This window comes from Phyllostomus discolor, chromosome 1 (assembly GCF_004126475.2).
Source record: "Phyllostomus discolor isolate MPI-MPIP mPhyDis1 chromosome 1, mPhyDis1.pri.v3, whole genome shotgun sequence".
Classification (NCBI taxonomy): Eukaryota; Metazoa; Chordata; class Mammalia; order Chiroptera; family Phyllostomidae; genus Phyllostomus; species Phyllostomus discolor.
The window spans coordinates 57,027,414-57,041,322 of record NC_040903.2 but is presented as its reverse complement, the minus strand read 5'-3'; the positions used below and the strand labels follow the sequence as shown (position 1 = coordinate 57,041,322).

Sequence of the window (13,909 nt, the reverse complement as noted above, 5' to 3'; positions counted from 1 at the left end):
TGCTGTCTCTCTGCTGTCTCTCCAGTAGAGATGGGCCATTTAAACTGTCTTCACTATTTCTTCCTTATTCGGCAGTCTTTCTTTTTCTCTCAAGTTTCTTCCTCTTTATGGGTCCCTTGCTATTTGTGGGCAACATTTAGCTATTTCCCTGCTCCCTTTCCTGAAAATATAAACAGTGTCTGGCACCTAATTTTCATGCCTCATATCACGTTCGTTCCACACCTTTAAGCTTTCTGTTTGGGCATGTGTTCGCCTTTAAGTGTGTAGCATTTGGTACAGTGATCAATTATCCTGGTTAATTGCTCCTCATTTGAGAATCCCTATTCTTTCTCATTAAAGACCAGACAAGCCGACTTCCTCTCATTGACCAGGTGCACCAGATCTCTTACTTATCCCCAATATGCCATTTGGCAGTTTAGTGCTTACTTACCAGCCCATTCACTGAGGGGCTAATTTGAGTAGCTTGTGCTTGCTCAGTGGGGCAGCTGTTTCTTCTGTTCTCTGCCCTCCTGGCAGTGAGACTTAGTGTTGTTTTCTCCTTTTCTGGGGGTCACCCAGGGATCTGCTAAATAAGCAAGAGGACACACTTTTGTAAGTGGGGGAGACATGCATCTTTACAAACCCAATTAAGCTTTCTCTCTTCATTCCCAGGTATCTTGGTAACTAATGTCCACTTTGTCTTTCTGGGGATGTAAAATGAGGCTAATGGCCCTTTCTCATTACTTCCCAACGACACTGGGCTTTTTAAACACCTCTGTTCCGTGCCTTGTTTACTGGTTTACATTATTTGCTCATCTTTTAAATGTGATTTGCTCTTGCTTATGTAACATACCCCCTAAAAATATGTGTGTTAGTAGTTCTTATGCTGCATATTTAAGAATTCAGATGAATCAAAAGTGGGCATTCAAAGAGAAAATACACTCTGGAACCCTAACTTAAAATTCCAGTCAGCAGCCCTTTGGAGATGTAAATTGAGGCAGCAGCTTCCCTTTTGAACAGCTTAATGATCTGTAGTTAATAGTAAGAGGCTGCTGGGCAGATGCAGTACATACAGCTGGGCTTAGGTTTGCCTCTCTCAGCTTTCCAAATTGCACAGTGATTCCTACCCAGAATCAATAACCAAGAGCACAAAGATGTGGTGATGCCTTTTCAGTGTGGCATTTCCACACTGTGTTCTGCCCTAGCCAGGAACCGATGCCTCCTTCCTGAGCCCACTCCAGGCTGGGCTGTCACCTGCACAACAAACAGCCCCTCCAGTAAGTCTAAGACAAAAAGTGCTGAATTTAAAGTGATTCTCTCCTCTTACTTGAGTGCACACAATCACACAGAACTTAAGAGAAATTGAGTGCAATCTCTTGGTAGCAAAATATGTTTGGGAGCCACATATACACTGATGGAGAAAATTTATGTGTTCTTAACCCTTGTACGTAAAATTGGCTTGGATTACTGTGTGTCGGGGTAGTCAGTCCATTTACAATTTCCAAGGTCTTACTATTTTTCACTTTAAAGCCCAAGTGAATTCTACAACAACAAGCAAACAAACCAAAAACCTATTCAAAAATAGGCAAAGGACTTGTATACACATTTCTTCAAAGAAGATATACAAATGGCCAATAATTATGTGAGAAGATTCTCAGTGTCACTAATCATTGGGGAAATACAAAGCAAATCCATAACGAGGTATCACCCCACACCCATCACAATGAGTGTTTTCAAAAAAAAAAAACCCAACAAAATAACTACAGATATAGAACAACTGGAACCACTGGGCAGTGCTGGGGAAAACAGTGCAGCTGCTACAGGAAACAATATGACAATTCCTCAAAAATAGAATTGCCATAGGACTCAGCATTCCCTGCTGAGGATACCCAAAAGAGTGAAAAGCGGAGCTCAGAAAGATATCTGTACACCCATGCTCATAGCACCCTTATCCACATGGCCAAAAGGCATAAGCAACCCAAGTGGCCATTGATGGATGAATGGAAAAGCACAACGTGATGTAGACATACAATGAACATGATTCAGCATTGAAAAGGAAGGAAATTCTGACATATGCTACAACACAGAAGAGCCTTGAGGACATTATGCTCAGTGATATAAGCCAGACACAGAAAGACAAAGAGTGTATGATTCCACTTCTGTGAGGTACCTAGAATAGTCAAATTCATAGAGACAGGCAGTAGAATGGTGGTCACCAAGGGATAGGGAGGGGGAAGAATGAGGAGTTATTGTCTCCTGGGTACAGAGTTTCACTTTTGCAAGATGAAAAAAGTTCTGGAGATGAATGGTAGATATGGTTGCACAACAATATTAATGAACTTAAGGTCACTGAACTGTGCATTTAAAATGGTTAAGATGGTAAATTTATGTTATGTATATTTCAGTACAATTTTTTAAAGCCCAAGTAAAGGATGCCTTTTTCTCTCAGCAATCCAGGCTTTGGAGGGACAGATTAGAAATAGAGGATAATAGCTGGGGGAGTGGATCTTGACTTTATAGACAACTAATTACAAATATCTCTTTTTACAGAGTCATTTTTCCCTCAAGAAGGGAGCTGCAGCCTTGGGTATTGGAACAGACAGCGTGATTCTGATTAAATGTGATGAGAGGTGAGCATGAATATGAACCCTTGTTGGTTAGCAGCTTGCATATTCCACACATATACCTTTTAGCCCCAGAACAGGCAATGATTGTGAGGCAGCAAAGCTGCCTCCATCCTGGCCACAGCCACTCACTTTCTTTTCCACAGGGACTCTTGCTTGGAGTCCCAGGATGGTGTCCCACTATGCCATGAAGCCTTCCACTGCCCTTGACTGAATCAGAGCCTTTGTGAAATCAGCCTAAATATTCTGCACCGAGACGGTGCACGAGGACACATAAGCAGCAACCAGCAGCTTGAGCACTGATTTATTGTGATGTCATCATTCTAGGCATCATGGACAGGGTAAACTTAATGGCCTAATTACAGAAGGGGGAACATTTTAGTGAGCAGGGAGTAAATAATGCCCCAGCCATTCATCAGCTTTGTGCTGGAACCAAAGGGGAATCCTTGTTTTAATTGACACCCATACCTCATAGGTACTCTGTGAATAGCTGTGGGGGAGATTTAAAAGCATTTTCAGATATTCATGTAAATTATCACTGGCCTATACATCTGAAAACACTAAAAAATCAAATACATTCAGTAAAAAATTTCATTAAAAAGGAAACCACTCAGTCAACCACTTCTTTATTCATACAAATTTATTAGTCAGACATTTATGATTGACCACTATATTGCAAAGCTTTAGAAAAAGATAAGGCATAATGCCCATGCCCTGAGAGTATATGATCTAGGTGGAGAGAGAGGGTAACATCAGAAGAAACATTTTATTGTTGAATTGTGTGGCCCTGAGTACATATTCTATACATTGCTAAGTCTTGAAAGGCTTCATGCAGCAGGAAGGGCTTGAGCTGGATTTTTAAAACTGGAGAAGAATTGGATGGGTGAGGGGAAAGGCGGGGCAATTGGAGAAGCCTGAATGCCATGAGCAAAGGTAGGAATTCCACAGAGGTAGGAATGAGCTTGTGGGGCTCCAGGAGCTGGGCCTGACTGGAGATGAGGGGAGGGAGAGCATGGCAGATAGGGCGGCCATGTGGGATTTTGAAAGCTCAGAAAACCAAACTGGTTAATAAACACATCTCCCTCTGGGAGATGAAATTACAAGATTGCCACTTTCTTGTTCACACCTGCATATATTGTCTGATTTCATTTGTTTGCAAGGAACACACATTTCTTTTACAATGAGGAAAAAAAAAGTAATGTTTTATTTTTCCTTTTGTTGGGCAGGTGGGGGTGGGGGCGGGTTGTAGCTAAACAGCATTTGAGTTTGATGTGTCTGAAGCCTGGGCAACTTGCAAGCACTTTTACCGGTGAAGGACGTGAATGAGACCACCCTTCATGATTCTGGTGGTAAAATGGGTGTGAAATGATAAAGGATTGGAGTGAGGTGAACACATTTTGGAAAAGGAACTGCCTCATATTTTTAAGGCTACCAGTGTTCTCACTATCACAGGTAGTTAAGAAGCAAGATCTAAGGAGAAAACTGGCACACACACAAACTGCTAACTGGAGATAAAGGTTTAAAAAACAAAAAAATGTCTTAATCTCTAGCCAAATGGTTATAAGTAATGAGCCTATACAATTCAGGGAAGAATTGCCTGACAGACCCTTGTTTCCAATCTAGTCAATTTTTCTCCTAAGCTCAATGTGTAGGTGTCCTTGAGTTGAATCCCAGTGGGCTGAGAGATAACCTGGGAGAACAGAGGGGACCCTTGACTCCACCCCCTATGGTGCCAGTATTGCTGCTTCTAATCTTGTGAAAATCAGGTTGTGACCAAGGAAATGGCCTTTGGATGAGTCCACCAAGCCTGCCAGCCAGGTATTCATGACAGCAAAAGGCCGGCCTGGGGACATCTGACTGTCTGGAGGCAGCTTCATGCTCCAGAGAGAAGTGCAGGCCTGGAAGAAGGCTAGAAAGAAGGGAAAGCAAAGTGCTGCAGGGGAAGGAACCCCAGACAGGGCCGCCAGGACAGAGGACAGAGGGTGTCTGCCATCCACCCACAGCAGAGCCAGGGCCTTTGTCTCCTGCTTACAGGCCTTAAGGGATGGGAAGGGAGGAGGGAGCACACAGGAGGAAAAAGAAAGATGTATAAAGCAAAGCAAGGAGGAAGGAGGTATGGGGAAAGGTGAGAGGGAGCAGTAAACAAATGAGAGCTTTAAAAGGAACAAATTATCATTTTTACCATTAAAAAGGCAATATAAGCTTACTTTTTTAAAAGTAGAAAATAACAGGGAAATATAGTTCTATCACCCAAAGATCATCAGTACTAGTACATTGATGTCTAAACCTTTGAATCTGTTTTTAAGCATAAAGGTTTATTTTTTTATTTTTTTAAAGATTTTATTTATTTATTTTTTTAGAGAGAGAGGAAGGGAAGGGGAAAGAGAAGGAGAGAAAGATCAATGTGTGCTTGCCTCTCACATGCCCCCCACTGAGGACCTGGCCTGCAACCCAAGCATATGCCCTGACCAGGAACCGAACCAGCAAGACTTTGGTTCGCAGCCAGTGCTCAATCCACTGAGCTACACCAGCCAGGGCTATTTTTCCCTCTCTCTCACTTTTTAGTAATATTTACACTTGTGGTCACGTGTTTTTTGCTAACTAGACATGATAACATAAATATTTTTCTACATTATTACAAACACTACACACTTAACTACATTTTTTTTTGAGGTGTAACTGTCAGAAAACATGATAGTTCTTTGAAGGGCTGGCTCTGGAGCTGGGTTGTTTAAACAGATCTCAGCTCTGGCATGAGCTGGGACAAATGCCTCTGTGCCTGTTCCCTTATTTAAAAAGAAGAAAAAGTAATGGCACCTGCTTCATAAGGTTGTTGTGCATATTAAATGCATTGACAAATGTAAAATGCTAAACACGACAGCTAGAACAGAGCAAGCACAAAATATAGTCCCCTATTGTTTATTCTACTAGTTCTGGTGTCGCTGTTATAAATAACCTTTACATCCTTCAGTGGGTGTTCTTATGTGACCAGGGCTTCTCCATCTATGGTTATTCTCAGTATAATTGCTAACTTAAACCACATGAACATTCTTAAGTGATGCATTAGGCCAAATTGCCTTTCAAAGGGTTTCATAAATTTACTCCTAGCAATTTCATTGCTTGAGAATATTTTCAGAAAGAAAAATAAAGCTATGTTGGTAGCTACAGGTAGTCTTTATTCAAATAACTCGCATCCTCTATATAGCATCAGTTTAAGATTGAGAGCCTGACATTAATGGAGTAAGTGAAATTGGAGTGTTTGGGCTCAGAAGTCAAGGAGAAGGCCTTGAACAGTCAATGGAATGTAGCCACCATTCCAGCCAGAATCTGTTAAAACACTCTCAGCAGCCTTTTTGCTTTCATTATCAAGTCCTCGTGAAAGAGATGTGCAGTTCAGAAAACCACTTGAGGCTGACAAAGTGTGTACCTACATTCCTCTTTCTTCTAATGTGCTTTACAAAGTTCATCCAGACTTTGTAAAATGTGAACCTGGATGTGCTCTCTAAGGCTTTCACTTCTTAGTCACCCTTTCTGACTCTGCACATTAGTCCATCAGTGACTGGGGTGACGGGTTTTATCTTGTTCTACACACAGTTGACTTAGTAGGAAGCTCACAATTGAAGGGAAACGTCCTAGTGAAGAGAATAATCTCTGACCTTCTAACAAGCTCAAAGCTACATGTGGAAGAAGATCCCAAGAGATAATATCCCTTAATTAGCAATTATAGGGACTCAGTTTGGTGACCCATCAAAGTGAAACATGGTTCTCAGTCAAAACATGGTTCTCAGAAATATACAGTAAATAATTTGTTTGGAATAGTTTCTCTCTGAGTTGAAAATCAAAAACCATTTTTATTTTGTTATGTATACCCTAACAAGTAAAATAAGATAAGGTAATGGAAAAACCTCACTTCACAATGGTCTACATTTTAATGAAAGTATCATCACTAAAAAGAGTATTTTATTTTATAAAGATGAATTATTAAATTCAAAAGAGGAAAATGTGTTAAATGATTCCTTCATTTCCTAAGTTTTAATTTAAGAGTTCCCTTTCCTTGTCAGCAAAAAGTTGAATATTTGCAGTAATGGGATTAATGAACTTTTTTAGGTATCTTTGGGTCTAATATTTGCAACACTTGAATTAGTAGAATCTAAAGTAATGATTCATTGATGTACCTAAGGATAGAGCAGAAAAATCTCAGTATGTAAAGGAAAAAAAGTATTTGTGGAAGAAAACTGAGCGATATTTCAGAATTGTATTAGGTCACTGACCAAAGAGATGTTTTCCAATAGTTCAGACAGGGCTGAGGAGAGAAAACTTCTACTCCATGAATGGTATTTGGAAGAATATGAAGCTCTTATATGATGGAAATAAGAGCCCTACAAGCTACTTCTTTTGGCTGTAGGCAATAGCCTTGGTTGGGAACATAGTGGTAGACAAGGTAGACATCATCATAGGTGCACAAAACTTAGTCTGGTGTGCAGAAAGCAGACTTTGAAACAAATGGAGACCGTGGTACCTTCTAAGCCGTGGATGTGGGAGAAGATGTCTTTCCCAAGGAACTGAAAAGAATTTCTGGGGGAAGTGGTCCTAATGTCCTTGTCATGAAAAATCTTATTAGCCATGTTAAGCTGTTTTGACTTTAGGCTGAAGACATGGAACATCACTGAAGGATTTTAAGGAGGGGAGTGACTTCATATTTTCATATTAGAAAAATCTTTTTTTAAGTACCCAGTGAAATGTGGGTTAAAGGTCAGAAGTTAGTGGCTGCAATGAGATGAGTAGAAGAGGACACGTGGTAGCTGACCCAAGGAAGAGCCACCATGGAGTGATAGAATTAATGGGAATTGTTAACTGAGTGGTGTGCAGGGTGAGCGAGGAGGCAGGATGAATGCCAGGCTTTTGGCTTGCCAGCAAAGTCCATGTGGTGCTATACTCTGGTAAGGAGCCATGGTCGAAGTGAAAAACTCAGATTAGGAGATGTTCAGTTTGAAAAGCGTTTGAGACATCATAGTGAGGATGTCAGGTGGGCAATGGGAAACGTGAAGAGGCACTCTGGAAGCCATGTGGGGTGGGTGGGCCTAGGGAAGAACTAAGGCAGAGGCAGAGGAGCCTGCCATGGAGATGAAGAAAGAGTGGTCAGAGGAGAATTGGGACCTGGGGCCGTGGAGACCATGAGTGTTTCTGAAAGAAGTAATGGTTAATGTGTCAGATGCTACTGGGCAATGAAATGAGGGCTTACAACTTTGTCCATAGGCTTTGCTTATAAGGAAGTGGCTGGTGAGTCTGGCAAAAGCAGCTTCAATGGACAAGTAAGGGCAGACAGCAGTTTGCAGTGGGTTAAAGGATGAAGCAGGAAAGGGAGAGCAAACAGGGACAGTGCTTCCAGAGGTTAAGTGTGAAGGGGAAGAGGGAGGACAAGGGTGGGGGAGAGGTTGAGTCCAGCATGGTTTTTGTTGTTTTTTAAGAGGGGTTTAAGGCATATTTAACTGTGAGATAAAAGACCTGCTAGAGAGGAAATGTGAATTACATGAAAAAAGAAGGGATAAAATAGATAGCAGAGGTTTCACTCCCCTGTCTCTGAGCACTCACAAGAACTCAGAAGTTACTACACGTTATAAAATTGGAAGGAAACAAAGGGGGAGAAAATGGGAGTGGTGATGGGGGAAAGGTTGAGGGAGGACTGGAGGAGGCTGGGGCAAAGCCCTGGACTTACACGATGTTGCCAATCTGCTAATGAATTTCAATTCAGAAACCCTTAGAGTTGGAAAGGTTCTTGAACATTAACTCATCCACTCCCCTTTTAAAAATTTTTTTACTTTGTATTTTTGTAAATAATTTCAAACTTAAAGAAAAATTGCATGACTAGTAACAAAAATTCCCATATTTCCCATACCCCAATTTACCAGTTGTTAACATTTGGACACATTTGACACATTTGTTTGTCATTCTCTTTCTCTCCATCTAATTCAATATACACATTGGATGTAATGAATATTACAATATTACATGTGTAAATTATATGTATCTTACAGACGCATGTTTTCTGAACCATGAGAGTATTCTTTGCAGACATCCCTCTTTACCCCTTAATAGTTCAGTGTGGATTTTCTAAGAACAAGAATATTCACTTACATAATCACAGTACAATGAGAAAAATCAGGAAATTTGACATTGACACAAGACTATTATTTAACCTACACACTTCATTCAGATTTCATTAATTGTCCCAATAACATCCTTTAGAGCTATTTTCCCCATCCAGGGTAGCACATTGCATTCAGCAGTCACATCTCTTTAATCTGCTTTAATCAGGAACATTTTCTCAGACTTCCTTTGTCTTTCGTGACATTGGTATTTTTGAAGGGTATAGACCATTTATTTTGTAGACCCTGTCTTAATTTAGGTTTGCCTGGTATTTCCTCATGATTAGATTCAGGTGATACATTTGGAGCAGCAGTTCCCGGGAGGTGGTGCTTGTCTTTCTCAAGTGCACCTCATCAGGGGGTTTGTCACATTATCAGTTACTCAGCTTGGCCATTTGCTTAAGGTGGTATGTGCCAGTCTTCTCCACTGGAAAAGGACTGCTCTCTCAGTTGTAGTTAATAGGTATCTCGCAGGGAGTACTTTCAGACCATAAATATTCGCATCTTCCTGAAACATTCACTCACTAGTTTAGCATCCACTGAGGAATCTTGCATGAATTATTATTAAGATGGTTGCAAAATAGTGATTTTTCTAATTCCACCTTCTACATTTATTAGTTCCTTTCATTCTATAGGAAGAAAGAGCTCTCTCCTTCTCTTTTCCTTTCTGTTATTTGTTATCAATATGGACTCATGGGTACTTTCAGAAATTAATTCTCTTTGGCATTCTCTCCCATTCTCTCTCCTCTCTTGTTTTTCTGTCTCTTACTCCTCCATTCAGAGTTTCCTTTAAACTATCTAGATTACTAGTAAATTGCTGTAAAGTCTTACAGAAAATAAATCTGATGAAGACACATCATTCCTGTTTGGCATAGGACTAGAAGAATCATTGGCCTTCCTAGCTCATATGCAACATAAGGAATCTGTTAGCTATTTTGATTAATACTTTCCTACTACAAAAATTAACTACTTACACTTTCATGTACATTTAATTTTTTCCTTTTATATTACTTAGCTTTGTACATTACAGCTAGAGTGCATTTCCCCATTGCTGTTAAGTACCTCACTTTATTGTACAATTGATATACAATTAAAAGTATAGATAATCTGGGATCATTATGCTCTTTTATTAAATTAGCTTAATTGTGGTCAGTGTTTGAAATCAGTTAGGGAAGATAATTAACTCTTTCAGGCCCTCGGGGAACTGTTGAGTGCGGACAGTTCAATGTTGAATAGGACAAACTTCACCGAGACCCTGAACGAGTTATTACTGAGCAGGGCTGCAATCAGGCCTCCCAGTGTCATCTTTCCTGTGGGTGTAGATGCAAAGAACGCAGAGGTGCTCATGATGTGTGTGCTTCATTATGTCCTATATGAGGAAGGATTGTGAATAATAATAGCTGAGCCCAGGCCAGGCAGCTCAGTTGGTTAGAGTATCGTCCCAATATACCATGGTTGCAGGTTTAATCCCTGGTCAGGGCACATACAAGAATCAGCCAACGAATGCATAAGTGGAACAACAAATTGATGTTTCTCTCTCTCTCTCTCTCTCAACTTAATGCAAAATGATAATGACAGCTGACAGTTTTCCATGTCAGGCACAGTTTTAAGCACTTTACAAAATTGATCCGATTAACTTATTTCATTGGAGACAAAAAGAGTCTATTTCCTTACATCTACCTGGTGTTGACATAGTTCGTGAAGGGTTTTTATGTACACAAGAGCCCTAGAGTATGGTATCTCCTTCCTCCATTTGACTCATAACCCTGTGGCACAGCTGCGACATGTCCAAGGTCACATAGCTGGTAAGTGAAGAATCAGGGATTGGACTCAGAATAGAACTCCTGGTGTTCAACAGTTAATGGTCCCTTTTTTTTTTAGTATGGTAAATATGCATAACAAAATTCACCATCCTAACCATTTATAAGTGTACAGTTTAGTGATATGCAGTATATTCAAATTGTTGTCCAATCATCATGACTATCCATCTCCAAAACTCTCTTCATCTTGGAAAACAGAAACTCTGTACCCATTAAACATCTCCCCAGTTCCCCTTCCCCACACCCCTCTGCGACCAGCATTCTACTTTCTGTCTCTATGAGTTTGACTGCTCTAGCTACCTCACCCTTTTTGTGATTCACTTGCTTCATTTGTCCTTGTGTCCTCAAGGTTTATCCATATCATCATACATGTCAGAATTTCCTATCATTTTAAGTTTAAACAATATTCCCTAAACAATGATATTTAAGGCTGAATAGTATATACTGCTTGGGTTGCTCCTACATTACAGTTACTTTGAATAATGCTGCCATGAACACAGGTGCATAAATGTTTCTGAGCTCTGCTTTTAAATTTTTGGGTATATATTCAGAAGTGGAATTTCTGGATGATGTGGTCATTCTGCTTTTTAAAGATATTCACTGTGATTATTTCTTTTCTCGATGTATTTTTAATTTTTTATTTACTGATTTTAGAGAGAGAGAGGGAGAGAGAGAAACATTGATTTATTGTTCACTGGCTGCTTTCTTGGTGTATCAGGACAACGCTCTCACCAGCTGAGCTGCCTGGCCAGGGTAGTCATTCTGTTTTTAATGTATTTGAGGAGCCGACACTGTTTTCCATTTTCCATTTCCACCAACAGTGTACAAGCATTCGAATTTCTTTACATCCTTGCCAACAATGGTTATTCTCTGTTTTATTTGTTTTATAGTAGCCATCCTAATGGTTTAAGGTGGTATTTCATTGTGGTTTTGATTTGCATTTCCCTAATGATAGTGACGTTGAGAAATATTTCACAGGCTTTTTGCCCATTTGTACATCTTTTTTGGAGAAATGTCTACTAAAGTCCTTTTCCCATTTTTAAGAATTATATTCACCTATTTATTTTTACTTTTTTGAAGAAGTATTTTTCCAACTTTATTGAGCTATAATTGACAAATAAAAAGTGAATATATTTAAGGTATACAATGAGGTGAGGTGATATATGTATACATTGTAAAATGATTATCACAATCAAACTAATTAACTGGTCTATCTCCTCACAGAGTTGTCATTTGTGTGTCTGGAGAGAGGACACTTAAGATCTAGTCTCTTATCAAATTTCAAATACACAAAACAGCATTATTAACTATAGTCATCATGCTGCGCATTAGATCCCCAGAACTCATTCATCATTTAACTAAAAGTTTATACTCTGACCAACCTCTCCCCATTTTCCCCATCCAATAGCTTCTGGCCATCACCATTGTACTTTCTGCTTCTGAGTTCAACATTTTTAGATTCCATATATAAATGAATTCAAACAGTATTTGTCTTTCTCTCTCTGACTTATTTCACTTAGCAAAATGTTTTCCAGTTCATCCATGTTGTCACAAATGGCAAGATTTCCTTCTTTCTCATGATATTCCATTGCACACACATACCACATTTTCTTAACCCGTTCCTCCATCAATAGACATTGAGTTTGTTTCCATGTCTTGGCTATTATAAATAATAATGCTGCAGCAAACATGGGAGTGCAGCTGTCTCTTCAAGATGCTGATTCATTGCTTTTGGATATATACCAAGGAGTGGGATTCTTGCATCATATAGTAGTTTTATTTTTCATTTTTGAGGAACCTCCACACTGTTTTTCATAAATGGCTGAATCAATTTACATTCTCACCAAAAGCATACAAGAGTTCTCTTTTCTCCACACCCTTGGCAACACTTGTGGCTTGTCTTTTTGATAATAGCCATTGTAACAGCTGGGAATATCTCATTGTAGCTTTGATTCGCATTTCCCCGATCAGTGATGTTGAGCGCCTTTTTATATACCTGTTAATCACTTATATGCCTTCTTTGAAAAATTGTCTATTCAAGTTCTTTGCCAATTTTTAAATTAGGTTATTTTGTTTTTGCTCTTGAATTGTAGGAGTTTCTTACATATTTTAGATATTAAACCATTGCCAGATACATGGTTTACAAGTACTTTCTCCCACTCCGTAGGCTGCCTTTTCATTTTGCTGACTGATTGTTTTGCTGTCCAGAAGCTTTTTAGTTTGATATATTACCATTTGTTTATTTTGATTTTGTTGCCTTTGCTTTGCTGTCACACCCAAAATAAAAATTATCACCAACACCAATTGTAACAAGCTTACCCCCTAGACCGAAACAAACGGCCCTATATTTACTTTTGGAGGTGTTATGGTTTCCAGTCTTGCATTCAAGTCTATTTTGTGTTAATTTTTTGTTTATGGTGTAAGATAGTGGTCCAGTTTCACTCTTCTGCATGTGGCTGTTCAGTTTTCCCAACACCATTTATTGAAGAAGTAATCCTTTCCCCATGGTGTATTCTTGGTACCTTTGTCAAAGATCAGTTGACTGTATGTGTATGAGTTTATTTTGGGGCTCTTCTTTCTGTTCAATTGGTCTGTATCTGTTTTTACAGTACCATACTGTTTTGATTACTATAACATGATAACACAGTTTGAAATCAGGAAGTGCAATGCCTCAAACTTTGTTCTTCTTTACCAAGATTGTTTTTGGCTACTTGGGTTCTTACAAATTTGGGGATTTTTTTTCTATTTTGATATGGATTGCATTGAATCTGTAAGTTGTCTTGGGTATGGACATTTTAACAATATTAAATTGTTCAATCCATGAACACAGGACATCTTTCCCTTTGTGTCTTCTTTCATTGATATCTTATAGTTTTCAATGTACACATATTTCACTTTCTTAAATGTGTTTCTAAGTATTTTATTCTTTTTGATGTTATTGTAGTTGGGCTTGATTTCTATGTCTTGATTTTGTATCCTGCAACTTTATTCAATTTATTTATTATTTCTAAGTTTTTTGTTAAAGTCTTAGGGGTTTTCTAGATTGTATCATCTGTGACCATAGACAGTGTAACCTTCTTTTCCCATTTTGATGTCATATTTTTTCTTGTTCTAGTCTAAATGCTCTGGCTAGGACTTAAAATGCTATCTTAACTAGAAGTGGTGAGTATGGACAATTTTGCCTTGTTCCTGATTTTAGAAAAAAAGTTTTCATCTTTTCACTATTGAGTATGTTAGTTGAGGGCTTGTCATACATGGCCTTTATTATGTTAAGGTATGTTTCTTCTACACCCAGTTAGTTGGGAGTTTTTAAAACTCTTTCATCCAAGGAATAAGTCTA

At 39.0% G+C, this 13,909-nt stretch overlaps 1 protein-coding gene across 1 annotated transcript in view; it reads left to right on the top strand.

The window, feature by feature from the left end:
- The window catches only part of GAD2 (glutamate decarboxylase 2), a 75,153-nt gene that overhangs the window by 22,324 nt on the left and 38,920 nt on the right, over positions 1 to 13,909 (top strand). The window contains exon 8 of the mRNA XM_036023057.1: positions 2,530 to 2,609. Within this exon, the coding sequence (XP_035878950.1) occupies positions 2,530 to 2,609 (80 nt within the window). The remainder of the gene's footprint in view (positions 1 to 2,529; positions 2,610 to 13,909) is intronic.